General features: G+C 42.3%; 1 protein-coding gene across 1 annotated transcript; it reads right to left on the reverse strand.

Annotated features, from left to right (window-relative positions):
• Positions 1–4616: 4616 nt before the first annotated feature.
• STYX (serine/threonine/tyrosine interacting protein) lies at positions 4617–22937 on the reverse strand. The gene is made up of 11 exons (XM_034062286.1): positions 22721–22937; positions 12442–12474; positions 11548–11601; positions 10331–10428; positions 9262–9322; positions 7891–7927; positions 7329–7368; positions 7196–7246; positions 6509–6581; positions 5455–5548; positions 4617–4751 (listed from the first exon to the last, which is right to left on the reverse strand). The coding sequence occupies exons 1-11, from the start codon at positions 22775–22777 to the stop codon at positions 4678–4680; spliced, it is 672 nt and encodes a 223-aa protein (XP_033918177.1). The 5' UTR covers positions 22778–22937; the 3' UTR covers positions 4617–4677.
• Between the last annotated feature and the right edge of the window lie 2198 nt (positions 22938–25135).

The following is a 25135-nucleotide window of genomic DNA, read 5'->3' on the forward strand; positions in this document are numbered from 1 at the left end:
AAGCTGCAGGCAGATGCTGTAGAGCTGGTAGTACCCAGAGTGGAAGTCAAGACCACCCAGCACATTGGTATGTACTTTAGATGAGCATGGTTCACAAGAAGCAGGAAAATGCCACAAATAACAGCTTTACACAGCAACAGGTAGTATTAAAAAATACTTTATGTGTCTCCTAAACTGCAGGAGCCCTGTTGGTTTACCTACAGTACTACTGGCTCTAGAGGATACAGCAAGACTTCCCCAGGAATAAAGGAACTTTGTTAAAGGCTCTTGTCAGAAATCAGCCATAACATAACTACTCCCAGCTCCTCCAGAGGTGTAACTTCACCCAAACACACCCCCAAAGAGAAGGTAACAGCTCTCCTCCTGCCCTGAGGAAGAGCTCCAGCTCCTTGACTTCTTCCCCAAACTCTGAAAAAGGAACTTCAGCCCCTTACCATAGAGCTGTGGGTGCTGCAAGCTTTGTCTGAATCTGGGGATAATAATTTCAACCTCTACTGACAGTCTAAGGCCACAGTCAGACACCCCACTGCCAGCTACCAGCTTTGGTGTGATTGGAATACCTACTAGCAGAGAGCTACATGAGATCCACAGCCAGAAGTTTTAAGACTTAATAGGTAAAAGGATCTGAGAGGCTGTTATCTGCCTGGAGGAGGCACAATGGCTGCAGAAGGCAGCAGTAGGGAGTAATGGCTTGAAAAAAGATGGATTGGTGGAAAATCCTTAGTCATGAAGCTTGTTGGTTTGTGAAACAGTCTCCCCAGGGAAGCACCAGGACCCCAGTGAGGTAACAAAACCAGACTACACACGAACAAGCCTCTCTGGCAGGGGAGAGACAGATGAATCACCAGCTCTCTTCCATCTGTGCTTCATTGCTGCCCCTCCAAAGGGAGCTAAACCAGCCATTTTATGCTAAGAGCTGGTTCCCATCATAGCTGACATCATTTGGTGAGCTATGCAAAGAGAGACAGCCCCAGACTCCACTGCAGCAGCACAGTGGCCACACAGTATAAGCACTGAAACATGCAAGAACCTATTTCCCAACAGCTCTGAAGCATTCTTTTAAGGAGAGTTAGTTAACAGCATGTAATAAACCACATAACTACAAATCCATCAGCTTAACACTGATGTACAGAAGTCCATGGGACCTGATGAAATCCATCCACGGGTCCTGAAGAAGCTGGCAAATGAAGTTGCAAAGCCACTGACCATCATATTTGAAAAATCATGGCAGTCAGGTGAAGTTCCTGATGACTGGAAAAAGGGAAATATAACCCCCATTTTCAAGAAGGGGGAAATGGATGATCCAGGGAATTACAGAGCAGTCAGTCTCACCTCTGTGCCTGGCAAAATCTGGGAGCAGATTCTCTTGGAAGGCATGCAAGGGCACATGAAAAACAACAAGGTGCTTGGTGACAGCCAGCATGGCTTCACTAAGGGGAAATCTGCCTGACCAATTTGGTGGCCTTCTATGACGGGGCTACAAAAGTGATGGACAGGGGTGGAGCAGTTGACATCATCTACCTGGACTTGTGCAAAGCGTTCAACACTGTCCCACATGACATCCTTGTCTCTAAATTGGAGAGACATCAATTTGATAGGTGGACCACTCGGTGGATAAAGAACTGGCTGGATGGCAGCACATAAAGAGTTGTGGTCAACAGTTCAATGTTGGAGACCAGTAACGAGTGGTGTCCCTCAGGGATTGGTGTTGGGACCAGTCTTGTTTAATATCTTTGTCGGTGACATGGACAGTGGGATTGAGTGCGTCCTCAGCAAGTTCACTGATGACACCAAGCTGTGTGGTTCTGTTGATACGCTGGAGGGAAGGAATGCCATCCAGAGGGACCTTGACACGCTTGTGAGGTGGGCTGATGCCAACCTCATGAAGTTTAACCATGCCAAGTGTAAGCTTCTACACCTGGGTCGGAGCAATCCCAGGCACAGCTACAGGTTGGGCAGAGAAGTGATTCAGAGCAGCCCTGCAGAGAAGGACTTGGGGGTGTTGGTCAATGAGAAAATGAACATGAGCCGTCTGCAGTGTGCACTCACAGCCCAGAAAGCAACCGTATCCTGGGCTGCATCAAAAGGAGCATGACCAGCAGGTTAAAGGAGGTGATCCTGCCCCTCTACTCTGCTCTCGGGAGACCTCACTTGGAGTATTGTGTGCAGTTCTGGTGCCCTCAACATAAAAAGGACATGGAACTGATAGAACAAGTCCAGAGGAGGCCACAAGGATGATCAGGGGACTGGAGCACCTCCTGGATGAAGACAGGCTGAGAAAGCTGGGGCTGTTCAGCCTGGAGAAGAGAAGGCTGCGTGGAGACCTCATAGCAGCCTTCCAGTATCTGAAGGGGCCTACATGGTTGCTGATGAGGGACTATTCATTAGGGACTGTAGTGACAGGACAAGGGGTAACGAGTTGAAACTTAAACAGCAGAGGTTTAGATTGTATCTAAGGAAGAAATTCTTTACTATGAGGGTGGTGAGGCACTGGAATGGGTTGCCCAGGGAGGTAGTGAATGCTCCATCCCTGGCAGTGTTCAAGGCTGGGTTGGATGAGGCCTTGGGTGATATGGTTTAGTGTGAGGTGTCCCTGCCCATGACAGGGGGGTTGGAACTAGATGATCTTGAGGTCCTTTCCTATCCTAACTATTCTATGATTCTATGACTCTATGTGCTGTAGTTCTTAAGGAGGTAAGAGTCACACTTTCTTTTTGAAGCAGAACATTTCCCAACTAAAGCATCATACATTTCTCCAAGATTTCTTTCTGCAGAATTTGCATTGCTCCATCGCAAGCATCAGTGGCAGAGGACAGCAGCAGTTGAAGACTTGTTCAGGTTCAGCTCTGCTGTGAGCCCTCCCAACCTGCAGCACTCCAGGGCCTTCACATCCCAAAGGAGATGAGGTTATTGGGCTATAAAGTCTCACCCAGGTATCCTGGCTCAGCTCAGTGCCCAGACTTAAACCAGGAGGAAAACCACCCTCCTTAGGTGTTACCAGTGTGTGTTCTGGCAGCACGAGTTAGCAAATTCTGGTTTGAAAACTCCAGCCTGGGTTAAGTACATGTCACAGCCTTAACAGGCCAGGAGCTCAGACTTGTTCTGGAGGGACTGTCCCTCAGCTGCAAGACAAGGCAGAGGACCTGTGACTGAGCAAAGACCAGCAACTCCCAGGCGTGGTCAACTTGCCTTGAATACACAAAGTGAGGCACAACTCCTACAAAGTAAACAAGCTGCTGGACAACCCTCCAGAAGAAGGCAACATGAAAATGATCCTCACAGTACAAAATGGCTGCTCATGACTTGGAATTCAAGGGTATCTGCCCTCAAGAGTCCCCGCCCCACAGGTTGCTTGTTCTGAGGCAAACGGCTGTATCAGCATACAGGGAGTGAGCTGGATGCTTGGATCCATGGGTGCTTTTTATATTGATTCAGGTCTCCTGAGCCCTGTTAAAATATAGTCTAATAACAAGTTCAGATTTCCCAAATACACAAGTTCTTCTAACAGCTCCATCATTTGCCCAGTCACCACAGTGCTGTTAAGGAGCCATTATTTCATTCACATCTTTTCTGCAAGAGACTTCTTGGCAAACCTGTTCTTGCAAACCAGAGGTTATCACAATGCTGCTGAGAAGGGAGAAGAGTTTCATGGCCTTGGAGGTTCCCAATCTGAGAACTTCAAAGCACTGATTAAGTGTGTGGCCTTACTTCACTCTAAAGCTTTAGAAGAGCTGTGGAGAAACTTTTGACTCCTGATACCACTATGGCCAATGCTTTGGGCTTCAGTTATCAGACACTGACCCAAGTCTTACCTCCAATGATACAACTATTGTTTTACAAAGAGAACTACTACTTCAGTACCAATGTGAAGATGTTCTAGTCTACTAGAGGGATGGGTCATGTTGTTTTGTTCAATTTAAATAATCCTGTAACTAACAGCTTTTCAGCACTAGCTGAAAGAATTCAGTCCTGACGTATGTAAAATCGGTATCTGCTCTCTACTAATTCAGCACATGACTATTTCATTAAGTCATCAGTGAGATTTTAGAGGTATTTTGTCTCAAATTGATCTCAGAGTGTCAGCCTCAAAATAATTCAAATATAGTGAGGTTTATAACAAGGTAAAGAGTTAAATACTCGTTATATCACTGCTGTTGCTCAATTGCCAGTAGTAGTGCACACTGAAATTCATAAAGCACATTTCTACAAGCATGACCACAATATATACTGAGAACAAGGTGAGTTTTAGCAAACTTTTTCTTTACTAAAGTCTCTTGTTATAAATTACACAAATAACTTTATAAACAAATCCCCCCCAACTTGCATTTTGTTTAAAGTAATAACTTTATATCATACAAATAAAGAAATTTCAAGTATGAAAAGTGCATTATTGCAATAATACCTCTTTGCAAGTCCAAAAATCTTGGTTTAGAATAAAACTGTAAAGTGTAAAAAAGGAGTAAAACAATCAGTGCCATCTATTCATTCAAGAAGTCCAACATCTTAAAAAAGATGTTTAGTGTGTTGCAGAGGCAGATTTACATCTGGAAGCAACATGTAATTGAAAGGAAGCTATGTGTGTTCATTATTTTGCTTACAATTCTGTTTTCTTTTTCTCTAGTTTTCTTCACCTTTCTCGGCAGGAATTCACAATAAAACAGTGCTTGTCCTCAAATGTCATCCATTCTGTGCTGCTGCCACATGCACGGTTCCAAGTTCTTCATCCTCTTCATGCATTCGCTTTAAACTTCCTGCAAAAGGCAAGAGGAAGGAGGAGACATCTGAAAAGATCAGCTCTCACAATACACAGCTATGAGGAAGACTACAGGGCAGTTGCTATTGTATTCTGGCAGGGACTCTACCCTTCGAAGACATTCTGCTTTTGGACAGCCAGATGCTGACAGCACTCTGCTTCCCTCACACTTCTCCACATGGAAAGGAAGTTTCCTAGAATCTGTCATTTCTTGCACTCCCTTTACATCTCCCCCAGACTCTATTTCCACAGCAGGGGTGACTACTGGCAGACCTCTATATGACTGAGAAAACAGCTTTTACATGCCCTCATCCCCCATTATCTGTTTAATGATGCAACAAAACACTTTTCAGAGCAACTGCCTTAATTTTAAGGGCAGTGATCACATAATGAACATTGGCTGCTTTCAACCTGTCACTCTTGATTCCTCCAGCACACTCAGGGTTTTTGAAGGACAGGGCCCTTCTCCAGCATGGTGTGGAAGTGCAGAAAACACCACAGGGAAGGAAGCTCAAACATAAGAAAACAGAATATGCATACTGCACACTGAAGTTTGAACAGTGCTTACACACCAAGTGCAGCCATCCCCTTCCCAAAAGTTGGAGGTTCGCTGCTGCTGAAGGTTCGCTTAGGGAGTACAAGAGTCACTTCATAACACCACTTAAGACAGGCAGCATCACACACAACACACGGCTTCTGACCTGTAGTACCAGCTGGAACTGCGAGGGATCTCTCCAGCTGCAGTGGTGACATCATCTGTATGGTTAATTTTGCTAGATAGATGGCTTCATATTCCTGAAAAAGTTTAATAATACACATTGCTGTTAATTTAGCATAACGCTTTGTAAGCACAAGAAGGGCTAATTCAGAGAGTTCACTAAGATGGTCTAGCGAGTAGCTTATAGTAAGGCAGAGATTTTAGAGGAGAGTTCTTTGCTGCTTTGATGTGAATGACAAAAGCATCAGGAAAAAAGAGCAAAAGAGAACAAAGTAAACTTTCACTAAAAAATAAACCCAAAACTTCTGTGAGAATGTTCAGAGAAATCGTTGCTCCCAATCTGGACAGTAGAAACAACCCAAACTTAGAATACAGTAGTTTCAGAGATCTGTTACAAGGACAAACCACACAGGGCCATCAAGCTGCATTCCAGTGACCTGTCACACTTTCAGTACTACACAGTAACTCCTTAAGGAGTTACTTTAAAAAAAGCAAACCCCCATCCGAAAAACCCCTCCGAAGATACTCATCATCTTGAATAGCAGAGACACTGCAAGCCTGTTTCAGCATACCGTCCTGGTGCTTGCCCACCATTCACCCCACAGATTCCTTGACTATAATAAAGCAACTTTATGATACCGCTGTTTGCTGTTTCAGATTTGTGAATTTCATCACCTAGGAATGAGAGTGTCAAGACACCAATGCATGCTGCACCATTTTCCCATGCGACCCAGCACTTTCCTTAGTCATCAATTAAGCTGTTTCAGAGCCTCTTACTCACTGCACAAACCAGGATTTTTATTTCTCCTCCCTTCCTGGATTTGCTTTGTCTAAAGCTTAAGTGTAATGAAGTGGGTACCCACTCATCTTCCTTCCAAGCTCTACTTTAGCTTCTGACATTTACTTGAAGCATACTTTTACAGTAAATGTTAAATCTAAGTAGAAACATCTGTTTTACAGGAAGGTGATTCATCAAATGGCCTCTGAGTTATTGACCAGACAAAAAAAAAAAAACCAAAACAAACCCTAAAAGGCACCTGAAGTTGATGGACAAATCCAGCATTTGGATTAATACAGAATCTTCTTTCTTGAACATAAGTAAATGCATCCCTTAAAAAGAGAAGGAGAGAGAAAATACCTGAGTGGAAAACAGACAGTGATAGAAGTCTGTGTGGTTTCAGGAGTCTTCCTTCCAGTTCCTAGCTCTTAGGAAATATACAGCCTTTAACTGTTTCTCAGAGCCAGTTTATACAACTGAAGTTGTTTGGGCAGAAGTGTAAAATAATACTAGTTGTAAAACACTATTTGCCCAGGCCTACCTACAGCTGTCAGCTTGCTGGCCTGTTCTCAACACAAAACTTAGAACAGCCTCTTTGGGCCCTTCCTATAGTTTTACGGCAAGGCATCAGCCTGCTTAGGCTGGTATCCTGTTTCCATTAACAGCAGGTACCTGCTTCTTAAAGAAAGGATGTAAACAGATCTACAATGAAGTGAAATGGAATGATCTGCCCCATGCACAGTCTTCATTCAATCTCAGTAGCTAACTGGGTTATGCATCAATACACAACTGTTTACATTCCCTCCAAAGTTACTATTTGCTTACACTACTTGAATTAAAACATTAATGTCTACAGATATATTAGGCCTCTTATCAGTACTAAGTGCTCTCTCACTCCAGCCTTTTCAGACAAACGGTTAACTATGTGACCATGCTTCGCTCTTACCTGTACTTCACCCCAAATGTTTCCATTATGTATGCAATAACTAAGGCAGCACTGAAAAGTAACAAAGAAAAACATTAGTAAAAGATGTTTCCATTGTTTAAAAATAGAGTAAGCAGGATGGATGGTTTCCTACCTCCTAGAAATCCCTGCGTTTCCATGGACAAGAACTTTTCCTAAGAAGGAAAAAAATAAACAAAGAACTTGTATAGACTGAAGAAAATTCTTTGAAAAGTAGGCTTTCTTTCCTCATTATGGAGAACTACACAGAAGCAAGGTACATCCTAAAAATAAAAGGTGTGTCTTATTTCACTCTGGATTACTGACTACACTTTGTCCATTACTGCCTTGGATAGAGAAGCACAGATCCCTGCCTCAGAGGATTCTGAGTAGCAGAATCTGCATTCCAGGAGCACAATGCAGATTTTTAGCCCTCACTAATGCAAACTTCATGCACAGAACACAGCTATGTTTAAAAGAGGGGAACCGACCCAAACCCCAGATATTCAAAGAGGTTTGTTTTCCAGTAGGAGGCAAAGGAAAGAACATTTTCCTACGAACTTTGATAGTTTAAGTCAAGCACAATAAAACCACAAATACAAGAAAACCTAATACCTAAGAGACACTAATACAGATCACTAAGTTTTAAAGCTTTAACAACATATTAGTAAGCGAAGGAAAAAAGTTAATGATTTTACCTCCACTTTGTAAACTTCCATCAATAAATTCTTTAGTCTACGAAAAAGAAAAAGACTCAAAGTTTCAGATTATTTTAGACATTACTGCTACTTGCACTTAAATTTGGCAGAATTTTATCTGTCTTTATATACAGTGACAATAACACACTCTTATACAGATCTGTTTATATAGACTTAGACACCACTTCAACTGGGCATTATTTCTTTTGTACATTTAACTATCCATAAAATTGTCAGTGAAAAATGTGAAGCCAGAAACAAAATGCATAAAGTTCCATTACTGTGCTTTTTACAATCATTATGTCACGTTATCCTAAAAGGTAACTTCCAAACATGTCTGCTGAACAGCTGGGGGAAAAAACCCAACCCAAACAACAAAATGACAAACAAAACCCTCCACACATCAGCAGTAATACAGCCTGGACCCCTAGGAACACACAGGGGTCAGTAGGGAATTTCTACAATGGTATTTTCAGTTACAGAAGTAGGTCTAATCAATCTGTGAGACATAATGCAATGAGGTCTGTGGCATACTGCCAGCTTGAAACAGCTGATTAGATGAAAAGCAAAGCTAAATAATTTATTATAGGGAAAGCTCAGACTAGACGTAAAAATATACCAATATAGAGCTGCAAGATTTGCAAAGATGTTTGATTTAATGGCATTACACTTTAGAAAAGCCATAAGCCATCAACTGATTTGGTGCCTTGTTCTGCAAAAACATGATCACTGGCCTTTCTGCATATGGCAGAGAAGAGCTTTGTTTGGTTTGTATGGATGGGGAAGGACCAAAATGTTTTTGCTCTGTTGCAAACTAACCTAAAGATATAAAACCATAGCTCAAATGTAAGGGGTTTATTCTATTTCCAAATGTTAGTATGTGATGGATACTGTATAATGTAAAGTTACTTTTTAACTCCTCTACAGTAAACATGCCTTAAGATGCTGTAAAACTTAATTACACTATCTAGTTCCTATTTTCTGTTAAACTTGGTTTGATATCCTGTTGAACTTGATACAAGAGATATAAATACTCTTGAGCTCAAAAAGTAAGTTTTCTATAGGCCAATTTCTCCAGCATCTCCTCGTGATGTTCTTTGTTTTGAGAACAGCCTTTTTTACTCCTCCCTTTTGCCCCTCCCCAAGACCATAATAAGATACAGCCCTTTGAACTCTGCCTCAGTGTCTATACTTGTAAAAAGAAGTTAATTACACTTACTAGTGTGGCAGTAAGGTCACATAAGAGTTCTCAGCCCCTCCAGGAACCTCTGGCTGGGTATCCCAGATTTGAAACCACTATTTTTCAGTTCAGAAAACTCTTACTGGGCAACTCCATTCCCAATCCATTCACATGAACACACAAATACTTACCATGGGGAAAAATCGTATTATATTCTCAACTGGATTATCTGCAATATCCAGGACTAAATACCTACAATGAAAACAGTTGCTATGAGTACACAGTACTACTGAGTTGCTGCTACCAGTCCCTGTACAGCTGATTCAACCCCACCTTACTCAAACCGCAGAAGGAAACTAGCACTACTCTCCCAGCTGTACTTTCTTGTCCGAGCTCTAGAATTTCTATAATGAAGCAACCTCTGGAGCTGTCCTTATGAAAAAGGATGTGAGGAACCTGCTCTGATATCTCCTGACAAAAAACACATCTCGGAGGAGAAGAAATTCACAAGTGCTATGCTACAGACAAGTCAAATACTACACACTCACATGCTCCCCATCAGTGTGTAAATATGGGTCAGGGTTCTTTTTCTGGGGCTCTACGCAACTTTTTCAGAGGTACCATTCTGATTAAGTTACCTCAAATGTTTTATTAGCAGGAGGAACTATTCACAACTAACAGCTTTAAAACTCTAGACAGGTGAAGAATCATAGAATAGTTAGGGTTGGAAAGGACTTTAAGATCATCTAGTTCCAACCCCCCTGCCATGGGCAGGAATGCCTCACACTAGACCATGTCACCCAAGGCTCTGTCCAGCCTGGCCCTGAACACCACCACGGATGGAACATTCACAACTTCTTTGGGCAACTCATTCCAGTGCCACATCACCCTCACAGTAAAGAGCTCCTTCCTTATATCTAAGTTAAACTTTCCCTCAGCCTGTCTTCATACAGGAGGTGCTCCAGCCCCCTTATCATCCTTGTGGCCTCCTCTGGACTTACTCCAACAGCTCTACATCCCTTTTATGCTGGAGACACCAGAACTGCACACGGTACTCCAAGCAGGGTCTCATGTTTCAGTTACTGCAAGAATATTTCTCATCTGCAGATGTGCCTATGTCTGGAGTTTATTAGGATGAATACACTTTATGGTTTGGATTTAAGAGTATGTCTATGCCTTAGCACATTTTTTCAAAAGGTTTTGACTGTGTGAAAATATTTGGAAAGAACACTAACACAGAAAATCTTGATCATTTCTCACCTAAATAACTGTTGGAAGTTTGGTTTAATAAAGTTCGCTTCGATGTTTTGCCGTATGCATATTACATGGGTTATTCCATGTTTCTGAAGTATAGGTAGCTGTGGAAAAACAAAACCACACACTTATTTTTAAAATTATGGAATCCATCTATTGCAGAGCAACAGAAGAAAAGCTATGCCTAAATACACAACAGGGTTCAAGGAAAGCCAAAGTTGGTTTTCTAATATTCAAAGCATAGTGTAAAAAATGTTTTATATAAAAGACAAGACACGACTATTAGGAGCTGCAAGAAAAGGCATTCATGACAATGATAAGAAGAACAGGCAGTAAAGAAGGCATTCAATGAACTTGTCTTGGCCCACCTTTCACTTTGCCTGAAATGACAAGTCCCTACATGATGTAGAAGTTTACATCCAACACTGGATTCTTGCTGTAATCAGACCACTGAAAGTAAGATCATTTAAACTATGAGGTAAGTTCACAGATACAAGCTTTGTCTTAGCAGCACTTGACTTTATTGTTGATGCAATTCGCCTTACTTTGTTGTGTATGTGCAAGTTCCCACTCACACATACATGATTTATGTTGCAATGCTTTTGCAAAGGAAATAGATAGCCTGATCAGGAACATGCATGTCTCAAACTATTCACCATTTCCTAAGAAAAGTTATATTCAAGCTTGATTATAAGACTCAATTATAGCACAAAAAGGTCACTCATGAACACTCACTGCAATTAGTGTGCAAGTCACTTCAAACTGGCACTTCTGGTTTGTAAGGCACAGGTAGAGCTGACTGGCTGAACTGAGAGAGCACATGTGTGTATGAACACATCCTGAACTTCGGGCCACATGAAAAGAATTTCATCAGGGCTCTTTTTTAGGTTTTTTTCTTCCTGAAGTAACCCTTTAGCTCACAACACTGTGAAGGAAAGGAGTCTTCTAAGTGTCAACTGCCCAGCATGTGCCTGAGAGGGCATTTCAGATTCACCCTGGAAAGCAGAGGCATTGACACCAGCCTCAGTCAGATAATCCCACAGGCTAAAAGGACCATTCCATAAATGCACCATGTATTACTTCTACTCTGGCATCTTTCATGTTCCAGTTCAGGACTGCAGCCATATTAACACCCATACAGAACACACAAACATATTGCCACAGTAACAAATCAAATCGTCACAGCAAAGTTTCCTTATGAGACACTATTCTGAAAATCATACCTTGCTTTTCATAGCCGAAGAATACGGGCCTAAAAATAACCCAGGTAAAATTTCCTAGGAGGCAGAAGAACACAGACATTTAATACCAAGTCAAAATTATTTTAAATAATACACTCAATTCAGACTATGGCTATGGAAAAGAGACTTACATATTAGTGAGATGTGTTATCAAGCGTCATTTATAACAGGATAAGGTAAAAAAAAAATCAGTTTGGCAAAATAAAAGAAACATGATCTTTCTGCAGTAATCTTGTTTTGGAACAGAAATCAAGTCCTTTATTTGGACAAAGTTCCAGTTTGATTACTGCATCTTACCCAGCTCCAGATCAAATGAAGGGAACTTTATGTTTGTATATAATCGTGTCTTGCAATTAATTCCAAATTGCTCTCATGGTGAAAGATACACACATGGTAAATCTGCTAACTTTGTCCTAGTAGTAGGAAAATACACATTTTTAAACATTTACCCCCCCACCAATAGAGACATGTAGGTCTGTAGAACTTATTTTTGCAAAGATCTGGCTGACACCATGGTAGGAAAATTTTAATTGCTCATCCTACTTGAGAACACTTACTTCCAACCAAATTTAAGTTGAAAAGCAAAGCCAATATATTTTTAGCAGTCATCTCCCAAGAACATTCACAGAGTTAAAAATGTAGTATTTGGGGGATTCTGAAGGACAAAATTACTACATTTCTTTTTAAGTCTTTGTACAGCAGAGATCCAAGTCCAGCTGCACTCCAAGCTAGCAATCCTCATCTCTTGCATGGTGCTGCTTGGTACTTTACCCCTCCAGACTAATTCTGGTACCTGCTCCCTTGTAGGGCACTTTCTTTCACTCGCTGAACACAATATGTTTTGTTACTGAAATGGTAAATGAAAGCATGTCATACCTGCATCTCTCTCCTCATGGGATAGGTCCAATCCTTAAAAATAAAATAAAACATAACTACATATACAGACAAGGGGAAAAACACATTCAGGCAGAGATCTGTACTGGCATGCTATAGAAATAACTTGGAATTTATTTTCTCAGACTGTACAAGCTACCTGCTACACACCAGGCAGGGTGCTTACGCTCACTGCTAACTCTCCACACAGGTAACAGGCACACTCCACGTGCAAGGAACACTGTTTTGAAAGCTAATATTAAGAAACCTCAAGCTCACTACATTATCAGTGAAGGAGCCAGTGCAGAACAGCCAGGGTTGTACATCCACACCTCAGCTTTCTGCTCAGAAGCTTCCCTCTGGCGTGGAGAGGTCAACAAAAAAAAGTAAGAAAGCTTTAGAACATTCTGTACCAGGTACATTTTGCCTGGCACATTCCTATCACCACTGGCAAAACAGTTAGAAGATAACACGTATAGCAGGTAACTCCCTTAGAGTCTACACTGCCCCACCCAATACATTCAAACTAACTGCATTTTGAATATTCAGGATTAGCAATTCTAGAAACTTAACGCTCTCCATGAGCATAGCAAACCACTAAAATGAATCTCCACTTTTCTCCACCCCAGACAGTTACACTGGGAAGGATCCTTCCACAGTAACTGCATATACTCGTGTTCAGCCACAAGGACATGATGCTCCTCATCAATTAATTTATATATAGCACATCACACCCTTCTATAGAACCTCAGACCCTCTCTGTGAGTGTTCACCACTCAGGAAATACCTCAACTATTTACTATCATCCAGCTCAATCTATCAGAACTGCCCAAAGCAAATGCCAGGATCAACATCTCTATCCTTTGCTCCACTTTACAGAACTGCCAAAGCTGAACAGAAAAATGCTCAGGCAGACTCTATTCCTGTCTCTCCTTCTTTCCAACTCCCACTGTCCTCTATTAACAGGCTCTTACTCATTCTCTGACCCTCACACATGAAGGAGTTGTATCTGAGATCACAGTTACCAGCTGGAGGGGAAAAAAAGATAAAAAGAAATAGTTAAAACATACCAAATCAAATGCATACATATATTTACATAACTCTGTTGTTCACTCCGCATACACCAGCAGCTAAGAAAAAAACACTGCCATATGTCACTCTTGCTATGTTCTCCTCAAAACTATGAGAAAGTTAAAACTCTGAATACTCCACCTCTGAAACAAGCTCAGGATTCCACTAAGATAAACCTTAAACTGCAATACTGTCCACCCCAGCACCTGCAGTTGTACTGGTATTGCACGTTAACCCTCTTTTTACTAAGACATACAAGAAAAATCCAGTGCTTCCCCCAAACACAGGGAGGTTTTGCTAGCTCTTGGAGGTGGAATTAGAGAGGGGATTAGTATCAGTAAAGATAGTCTGGAAACCACCTGAATTGTGTCTGACAAAGTATTTCTGAGAAAGCAAACAAACATTAAGCAACTCAAAACAATGCTCTGACTACAACCTAAAATGGTAGAAGCAGAGAAATAAATGCACCGACAAGGTCTTTGCTAAAGATACAGAGATGCAGCTAAATTATTTCTGCATGTTTCAGCTGTAATAATAAAATATCCTGATAGTAGAAATTAGAAAACCTGTGACAAAAGGATGACATTTACAGAACTGTATCCTCTGGGCACAGAAACAGATATTTGGGTTGATCTAAGAGTGTTTAGTAGCATAACCCAGCTGTCTCATTGCAGATACAAAAGCATCATTTGCTCATCAAAAAGCAAGAAAACCCTAGTTTTTCTCAAGTATAAAAGCAACAGTAAGATGAATAAACTCTGAAAAGCTTCAGCTATACTCCAGGAGTATTAAACACTTCAGTGGGTTTATTACACTATTTGTAGAATTTAGAAGTCTTAATATGGCGCATAATGACAACCCTAATTCATCACCACGTTGGGGTAAGGAGACTTTACATTATAAATATTTCTTTTAAATGCATCAGAAGCAGGAAATTGTGCTAGTCCCAACAACTGTAAAGTGTGCAAAAGTAGGTAGGTGAGAACTTAGCAATATACAGTCCAAAGGAAAATCAATACCCAAAAGACAAGAGATGCCACAGATGTTCTGAACAAGAGTTAGTATTGGCTCCAGACATTAGTCTTCAATGTTCATCAAGAAGCTTAAAAGATACAGTTTTCAGTGGGATTTAGTTTGCAAAATAGTTATCTGAAAGGTGATGTAGGAAGAAAACATTTAATCTGAAACAAGTACACAAACTACTGAGAGTGATTCTGGCGATTTCCTGACAACCCTTCAAGGTGTCTAAAACCAACAATGCAAGATTATTCCAATGCAAAATTAACCTATGAATGTAAGCTGAGCCCAAGCATAGGTCTCATTTTAAGGAATTCATTCATCAGTCATGTTTTCCATGCTGTCTGAACCACCCATCAGAAAAATAACAATTGAAAGTTTGTTTTTAAGAGACCAAATAGAAGATTTTTGCTAAGAAAACAACATCCAGCCAGGGCTGGATAAAGTAACAACAAACTTTACTGCTAAGTACTTTGTAGGCTCTTCAGAACAAGCAACAACTTACCTGGAAACACCAAAACATCACCTTCAATTCTCACAACATACAAAAGTACAGAGAAAGAATACAAAAAATTAACACCCACAACTCCAAAGTCTTTAAAACTCTGAAAAGAGGAGCCACTCACCTCTGACAGACCTTCCCAAGCTTGACTGTGATTCACTGATGGACAAGTTTAACAGACAGCTCAGCTGTTTCGCTGAGGGTGTTCACAGCACCTATCTGCTGTTTTGGATTCACACAAATAAAATGCCAGGGACTATGTAAAGCATTTCAACTACTGTCCCAAAATGGAGTGACTGTCAAGAGAAAAGGGAATGAAGCATGTTTCAAAGCCCTTCTTTCCCCATCTACAGCCAGCCTCTGGCTGAAATAAACTGAAGACAAGAATGAATAAGACTTGTATACATTACAAATTGCTTCTTGGTAACCAATATCTAAACTACAGAGAATTACTTTCCCAACAATTATGGCTATTTTGTTGGTATTTTGCCATAACTATACCTGTTCTTTAGAAGAACAGTTTAATGGCAAAACACCCCTAATGTCTTACACACTGACATGTGCAAATGCCTGTACACATGGATTTTCCCTGAGTGACCATGGCTAGGACTCAAAAATTCATAAAATGAATTTTATATCAGTTTCACATCCCTGATATTGAGACTTGTCTATGCTCAAGATCTGCACAAAAGCAATGACTGCTTTTTAAACACAGCATCTCAAGATACCCTGTGTAATCCACACATGCCTCACCAGAAGCAATGTAGTGAAATGTACATATGTGAAATCACTTAACTGGTCCCTAACAGGCAGTTGAAGTCTGAAGACTCATCTAATTCCCACATATAAAAGGTATATTCTAGTCAGTATATCCCAGTTGGTCTCTGATGAAGCTCAGCTTTAGTTGGAAGGCAACCCGCTGCACTTTCATCATTATGGTTAAACTCTTGCTGCCTTATAATTAGTAGCCTGAAAACCACAGACTGCCCTAGATGAAGGAAGATGCTTTCAAAGGTGCAGAAAAAAAACCCCACTACTAAAATATATCAGACCAGTAGTTTAAAGAAGGAGAATCCACTATCTTTTCTGGATTTCAGCTGCTGCCACTTATCTGTTCAGCACCCCTGGGCAGCAGCCACCACCTGCAGTGACTCTTCCTGCTTTCAAGTCCTGTTGAAAAGCTGAACACAACTCCCAGAAAAACCTTCCTAACTACAACAGGTTTCTGACCCTTTTCCAACACTCAAAACAGCTCTTTTGCTGATGATTAACAGCATCATTTACCTCTCTGTACTGATTTCTCTTCCCATCACAATTTATCATAGTAACACTTCCCCATGACTGATCCTTCCTTGTGTACCTCAAAAACCTAGGGCTGTCAGAATCCTCTTGCCTAAATTTGTTTCCCTGTCTAGTGGAATACGCACATAAGCTGTAACACTCAAAGTCTTTTCTCCAAACTTGATACAACACTCTTCCACAAGTTGTGAAATCAAGCTGAAGACAACTGTTACGGCAATGCCAGCCACACATTCTACTGACCTGCTTCAATTCCTTCAGCTGCTCTAGCCAACTGATCTCTTGGCTCTAACTTTGACCACGCTGTATAGGAAATTAAAGTCCAGCTAAACAATGTTCTAATCAGAACAGTCAGAGTGCATGATGGCATTAACTGTCAATACTGCTATCACCCCCCCTTAAGCAAGCTACAGCTTGGATTGTGGATGGGTCCTGATCTCTCAATGATTACCTTGATGCAAAAGCTTTATATGCAACTGAGGCAGTTTTAAGGTTAATTTACACAATTAAAAAAAAAAAAAAAAAGCACGTCTTGGTTCTGACAGTACTTTAGATAGTATGTTGGAATATAAAAATATACTCACGGCTGACAGTCAAACAAAAGGGAGGGAGGGGACTTTATCATTAAACACCTGCACAAAAGTAAAGCTTTTTGTAAAACAGAACAATTGTCAAGCAAAATCATGAAATACTGAAGTATTTCATGTAACAGAGCACATTCATTTCCCATATTCTAACAGGAAAACATAAAATGAAGTACTGAAAACATATTAAAGAAAAATATCTGAATATTACTGAAAACTGTCACATCTCTCACTGCAAAGCATGCTACTTTTAGAGCCTCAATATTAACTACAAACAAGGGCAAGGTTTCGTTCCCACCCTTTCATGGCTGTTTAATCCTATAGTACCATGCTCAGGAAATTATAATGGCCCCACACTAACTGCTTTTTTAGCAAAGCTGGTTGTCAACCAAGTAAGCTCCCCGCTCCAGGTCACCACAGGTCAGATAAGCATTGGGACAAAACTGGTGACAACACTGGATGGTTGGCAGGATGGGTAAAGCTGCTTTTTAGCAAAGCCAGCTATTAGATGGGCTTTGCTGTAACAGCAAGTCCCCCCTTGGTCAGAGATCCCACTTCAGTCAAGCCTCAAGAATGGTAAACATAGGCTGGGAAGCAGTGTTTAACAGTGCTTTCTGTTTATTTGTAAAGAGTATTCAGATAATGAAGTTCTCATTGTACAGACATTTTTGATTTTGTAAATACAAAGGAATACAAAAGCAGGAAGGTGGAGAGGAAAAACAATAGCAGGTGGGAATGACAGAGCACAGAGAGGAAGGAAGAAGCATACAACAGGAAAATAAAGGTTATTTTAGCAAAGAGAAACACAAGCCACAGAAAAGGATAAAAGGTGGACTAAGGCAACTAAATGGAAAGCAGAAACAGAATACTGTTACAGAATTGTCCCATTCTGTAACATCAGTTCAAACAGATACCTCTACTAACTTGTGAAATACCGATTAGCACACCGGCTCATCAGCACTGTTAAGTGGTACTGTGTTTGATAACAACAGAATCAATCTTTGTTGTTACTTTGGAACTGACACATGATAGTGATCATCTGTTCTGATGGAACTCATTTAACTAACTACATACGCACTACTGCATAATGCAATAATGTTTGTATGAACTCTTATATTATTATGTGTGAACTGAACTTATTTTATAGATTAATTTTTTTTTTACAATAAGGGTGGTAAAACACTGGAACAGATTTCCCAGAGAGAAGGCAGATGTGCCATCCCTGGAGAAATTCAAGGCCAGGATGCACATGTTTCTGGGCAATCTGACCTAGAGGAAGATTTCCCTGCTCATTGCAAGGGCTAGATGAGCTTTGAAGGTTCCTTCCAACCCAAACTATTCCATAGCTCTATAATTATTAAAGCACAATAAAGCACCAAAGGCAGAATTCTTCAGCTTCTTTGAAGCACACAGCCAAATGGCAGGACTGCCACACTTTTTGCATTTCTTTTATTTTTTAAATAGACTTGCACAAAAGCCAAGACCCATCAGATTTTTTTCTTGTAATATTTCACCCCATTTGTACCCACTACAATAAAAGGTCTTGAGGATTCACTTTTTACAAAGAATCTGTAGAATGGGCCCTAATGAACAAGTTTTAGTGGTAAAGGAAAAGGTGAATTCAGATTATGAGAATTGTTTATAAATGGAGCAAGTACCTTCTTTTTCATGCCTTTGTTTTTTAAACTACAGCCTAGTGAGCTGGGCTCCACTGAGGCAGCCAAGGAACATGCAGGTCTCTTCATAATCCTCATTTAGATTAAAAAATATATACTTTAAGTACCCAGTTCTACAAACTGCTTCAGGTGTGAGCCCCCTTTATGTCTGTGTGGATGCCTATGCACTTGAATGGGCTTCCCACTGATGCAAGGCATAAGCTTATCACAGCTCACAAGACTGCTCGACTTTAGCTGTCACAGTGCACTTCTTCTGATCTATGCAAAGCAGGCTGATAGTATCCCAGTCGTGATCAAAATCTGTCACCCGATTTACATTTCCCAGCATAACATTACATTTGTTGTAAAATTTCTTTTGCTCTATTATGTGGGCAGGTAAAATAAATACTCTAATACAGGCTTCCTACTTATTTTAAAGAGACTGCAGTGGGGGGAATCACTATGTTTAAGGAGGTTATTTGCATTTCTTATTGTGCAAGAGTAAAAAAGCTTAAGAAATTTGTTCCACCTTTAGATGGACTGCACTACCACAGAGTTTTAAAAAGTAGTTAAAAATACATTAGCATTCAGACTAAATACAGCTGTCAAGAAATGTAAATTTCATCATGCACTAAATAGAGCTCAGTTTTGACACACAGTAAATAGACAAGTATGATTGCTTAGTCAATAAGCTGATAATTCCATTACAAAAACCATGTAGAGTTCTAAAAACCATTATAAATAGATCACAAATACTAGTTTACTCAGCCTGCTTGCAAACAAGTATGCTCATACCCTAACAAAGAAATGAACTGCTAATTATTGCTGTGTTCCCAGTACTTATACCCTAGCACTACTTTTCATTTTTTTTTGTTTACAATCTAATGGGAAAATAATTTCCATTAAATTCTTTGAATTATTACAGTCCTTACCATCTCTCACAAAGTGCTAAGATGTCTCAGTGCTAATATGTCAGCATGCACTGTTACTAACCCGACCTCCTTCAACAGGTCTTTATCCATACATGTTTATATATGGGGAAAGAAAAAATACACAGTACTTCTCAAATTTAAGGAAGTTTTGAGACCTTATCTTGGAAAACATGCCAATTTTAGAAAAAGACATAGATCTAAGCTTAGATCACTATTACATGTAAGACTTTGACATATTCAGTATCATTAAACATGTAGTTTACAGACATTTGTGCCATACAGATTTTTGTTTCAGCTTTTCAAGAATGATGAGTTACATTTTTAACATCCAAAATTGGAAGTAAAAAACACTCAGATGGCATAAGGACCTGTAAAAAGGCATTTGGCTTTTAACTGCCATAGACTCACCAGTGAAAGATGGAAGCTGGTTCATCCCAGACCTCATGAGCTCACCTTGCAGAACTGGACAACTCAATGCACAAGAGAGGGCTGGAAGAAGCACCACAGGCCAGCCAGCGCTGACACACTGAAGCATGGCAGATGCTTGCCAGTACCTGTTTGTGCTTGGCCTTTAATACACGGTTTCACCACCTGAATGAACTCCCCCCCATGCCTCATAATATATGTGTACCTCTCAGAAGAACCAACTTCTGCTCGGGCAGCTGCTGAGATGGTATCAGATTAAGAATGCAAAGGTGAAACAACTCGCTCCATCAGGGAAATACCACCAGCATCCAAAAAGTACCAATAGCCAAGTACTTTAAAACAACAGCAATTCGTAATGCTATGTATGGATAAGTGACATTGTGAACAATCTACAGGCCAGGAAACTGACCTTTTTATTTAGAGTACACGTCTGCAGCCTGCCTAAGTCAATCCAGCTGTAGGCTGCTGTCACCCATTGCATAGCCTTGCCCACACACTGATCTTTTCTTGTGTCAACTAGGGAGCATGGAGCTGTGCAGTCAACCACATCAGCTCACACTGATTTGGTATTATTATTACTGTTATCATTTAAGCTGTCACATGGTTATTAGTGTCAGTAGGGAGAAGAGAGTGGGGAGTGGCAGTTAAGATTGCCTTAAAATGACCACAAAGTTGCCCTTACTCTTATCAGTAAGTAAACCAGGGACTCCCCAGGTTGTCTCCCTTCCCCTTCTTCCCCACAATACCTTGAATTCAAATCTACCAAGACACCATTAAACCATACACAACCAACTTCCTGAAATACTAGAGAGTACTCCTCATAAGAGAACCACCTCACTGCAACACACGAGAGATGATCTTCAGCTTCTCATAAATAACTACATTCTGTGGGCAGAATGACTTCATTTTCCTCAGTTTGCTTTCCCAAAGCATCTTCGTAAGGACTGGGCTGAAGGCTGAAGTATCTTACACTTTGCTTAGCAGGTTAGCTCCACAAGAAAACTCTGACATTCCCCACTGGGTTTAACTTTCCTGCTACCCATAAATACTCCAACTGTATTATAAACTGTGTATTTTGATTAAGTCAGACACAGATGTAAGGTGTTGGGAAGAAAAATATCTTAAGAGTTTTACTTAAAAAATAGTCCTTGAAATTCTCTGCTCTGTTTTTGCAGCCTGTAAAGGTCTCACATTTTATACATTACGCCACTGAGAGACAGAGCATGAAAAAAAAAAAGCTAAAAATAAAATCCACTCTGAATACTATTATAACTTCAGCTTTCACCAGCTAGGAGTTGTTAGATGGGCAGCAACTTCTGTTTTTAACTGTTTTAACAGCACATGCCTTTTCAGCCATTCTAGTTATAACAGGTTCCAAAAGCCATCCCGGCTGGGTTGACCATTTTCAGAATAGCTGTCAATAGGATCAGTTTCTCCACAAAGATATTAAGAAAACCCCAAGTCATAAGCCTCACAGAGTGCTATATAATTTCTGTTCAGATACAAAGCGATCACAGCCTTCTGAAAACAGCCAAGACAACTTACAAACACCTCCTTCTAAACACACTCTGGAGAAAGTCTTAACAACAAAACTGAAAGTGACACAGTAACTTTCCATATTTCAGGTGACTTACCACAATTTAAGACCATTTAACAATAGCTCTCTTAAAACAGGAATTAACACTAATGTTTATGAAACACACAACAACCTATAGACCTCTGAAGAGCTCAGATGCTATCAACTTCCACATGAGCACTGTGACATTTTTCAGGAAGTACCTGACCCTGTCAAAGTGGGACACTCGGGGCTGTCTATGACACATGACAACACACCATCAGTATTCAGGGTCAGAACTGAGAAGCTAAGTCAAGTTCAGAAATCAAACACCACACTGGCCCGACTCCTCTGACACAACACAGGGTGCAACTCAGTCTTGGCAGATATTGCCACCTGTCTTAGTTTGCAAAGAAGTCTTGGCTCTTGAAATGCCTTCCCAACAGACTCACTGGAGTGCCAAACTGTTTCTGGAGTATCTAAGAGTTCATGCACACCAACTGTTTGGAAGGGGGCATGCAGGTCCTCACTGCTAGTAGCTCATTACCTTTCTGCACGTACAAACAGGCAGCCAGCAGCAGATGGAGAACAGGACTGGTGAACATACAAAGAGAGAGAGAACACGCAGTGGGAAGCAAAAGGGCAACTAACAACCAGGCCGTGCCACACTGAAGAACACACAAGGGGCCACTATCAGAGGGCAAAAGCCGAGGGAGCAGCGGTCAGCCGGGATAGCCCGGGGGCTCTGTGAAGGCTGGCACCCCATCTTCAGCAGGCAGGGCTCGCTAAGAGCACCGAGAGCAGGCAGACGGCAGAGTAAGGGAAAGGCCGGATGCACCCCAAAGAGAATATGCAGGAGGAAAGAGGGTCTCTGAGGGAGTAAAGGGCACAGGCAGGACCAGGCGATGCAGTGGGTGATCCCGGGGGCTGGCACAGCGGCGGGCGGACCGGTGTGACACCGGGACAGGGGGGACAAGAAGGACCTGCGCCTCCATAGAGCCCCGCGGGGGCTGCGCTCAGAGCTCAGCGAGGTCTCTGCGGCCAGGGGAAGGGGAGGACGGGGCAGAGAACGGCAAACATGGCCCGGCAGGGACCCACCGGCGGGAGACAGGGCCCCGCGGGGGGGCTGTGAGCAGCCGTGCCACACGGGGCCGGGCGCGCACGAGGCCGGCGCGGCAGCGACTCTCCCAAGGCAGGGCTGAGCGGCAGCCGCTGGCAGCTCCCCCCTCCCCGCCGCTCACCTCAGAGTCCTCTTTGGCCTGCGGCAGCGCGGGGAAGGCCGGCTTGGCGAGCTCCATGGCCGGGCGCTCTCCGGGCGGGGCAGGACCGGGCAGGGCGGCTATTTGGGCAGCTGGCCCACAGGCTCCGGCGGAGCAACGGCAGGAGGAGACGGGGGAGGCGGCGGCGCCCTCGGCCGCTCGCACCCGGCCGCCATGCTGCTGCCGCCGCTGCTGCTGCCGCTTTCTACCCCCGCCCCCACCTCCGCCGTGCCCCCTCCCTCCCTTCTGCCCGCCCCCGGGCTCCGCTCCAGCGGCGCCTCCGCCCCGCCCCGGTAGCTCCGCCCACAACGGCCGCAGCGCGCGGGGGCGGTGCCGCCAGCGGCCCGAGGGGCGGGGCCCGGCGCAGCGGGGCCGCCGGCTCCATCACCACAGCTTGGCAGCGGCCGGCGGGTCCAGCTGCACCGCTCTCAGCGCCGATCCTGCAGCCGCCTTCCTCTCGCCCTGCCAGTGCTGGTCGTCTGCTGCTCCTCGCACTACACGGACACTATTCCGGTCAGCAGACACTCTATCACCATCAGAAAGATGATGGCTGACTCGGATTTTAGCTGATGCCACAAACGGGGCCATCTTCAAACGGGTCCTCTTGAGCACACAGGACATGACATCCTCTGACACACGAGCCGTGAGGCAGGAACCCACCTTTCCTCCTATCTTGAAATCCCACAGTCCCATGCTCTGTTGGACTCTTAAGGTATAACCCCGAACTATTTAAACATATACTCACTTGACCCCTTCAGCACTGCAGTTTCCTTCCACTGAAAGATTAAAAATGAAACAGCAGAGGGAAGAAAACTGCAGCTTCCACCAGCTGGCACCAAGGGACAGGTGCTGGTAGCCTTAGCTTCTGGCCCAGACTTCAAAAATGAGCTATAACCATTCCCAGGGCTTCAGGAAATGCTTTGCTATCTTTTACCCACCTCCAAGGTAATACCAGGAGTTCAGCTCCCTTTATGTCACTTAACACTCAGAAACTGACTTTTATTTAATTTTCCATTTTTTTCCAAGCACATGGCTCTACCATTCAGACCTAACAGCTCCATACAAGTGCACTTGAAAGGTGTTATGGTAAAAAAAAACAAGATTTGCATCTTTGCACTCCTGACACAATGTCCTGGGTTCAGCTGGAAGAGTTATTTTTCTCCTTCCTAGCAGATGGTGCAGTGCTGTGTTTCACGTTTAGTCTAAGAACAATGCTTTAGTTATTGCTCAATATGATCAAAGACTTTTCAGTCTCTCATGCTCTGCTAGTGAGGAGGGGCACAAGAAGCTGGGAGGAAGCAGAGACAGGACACCTGACCCAAACTAGCCAAAGGGGTATTCTATACCACAGCACATCATGCCCAGTACAGAAACTGGGGGGAGCTACCCACAAGGCCCAGATCACTGCTGGGTCAGTCAGCAGATGGTGAACAATTGTATTGTGTATCACTTGTGTTTATTGGGGTTTTTTTCCCCCCTTTCTAGTTTTATATTGTTCCCTTATTATTTCCCTTAGTAGTAGTTTTGTATACTTTAGTTATTGGACTGTTCTTAACCTTGGGGCTTACACTCTTTCAATTCTCCTACCCATGAGGGAGGAATAAAGGGGGAGTGAGCAAGCAGCTGGGTGGTGTTGAGGTACTGACTGGGCTTAAACCACAACACAATCACAATAGGAGGTTTTCATACTAAGCAGAAAAAAAAGTTCTGTAACAACCATTAGCCACATAAACACAAAAATATTGTTGCTGCTTTGTTGTAACTGTTCTACACCTTACACTACCTGCTGCTTTGTCTCATGGTGATGGAGAAATTAAATCATTGCTATCAGAACTGCTGTGGAGGTGCTGTTAAGTAGTGTGTTTCCTGGTATGTCTAGAGTTCATCTAATGTACTTATCTGTCAGCTGAGCATGGCTGACATAATCCAATTATGATAATCAGCTGCAGCAGTCAACTCTCAGGGAATACAAAGGCAACCTGTATATGGCCAAATTCCAACCTCATCAGGTGCATGGCAAAACCCTCTTCAGAGCTCCAGAAGTACACAGTCTACCACTTCATGCCTGAAGTGGCACAGGTTCAAATGACAGTGGGCGTTTCCTGCCTCCACAGAGCAACTGAAATGGGAATTTGGGAAGGAAATCCATGTTGTGCCTCTCCCCTACCACCCCTAAAGTCATAATCAAAACCTGATGTGTCAAACTGCTATCAGTTTTCACACTCCCACTTAGATGCTTTTGTCAATAACTAGCATTCAGGACAGGAGTTATCCCAGCCTGAGGGAAGACAGCAAACATATTAGAGGACTTATTTACTTCTTGCAATAATTAAATGCTAGCTCAGCCAGATCCTCTTCCCAGACAACAAGTGGAGTAACCAGCACTTGACCCTCCTC

The sequence above is a fragment of the Melopsittacus undulatus genome, chromosome 4, assembly GCF_012275295.1.
Source record: "Melopsittacus undulatus isolate bMelUnd1 chromosome 4, bMelUnd1.mat.Z, whole genome shotgun sequence".
Lineage (NCBI taxonomy): Eukaryota > Metazoa > Chordata > Aves > Psittaciformes > Psittaculidae > Melopsittacus > Melopsittacus undulatus.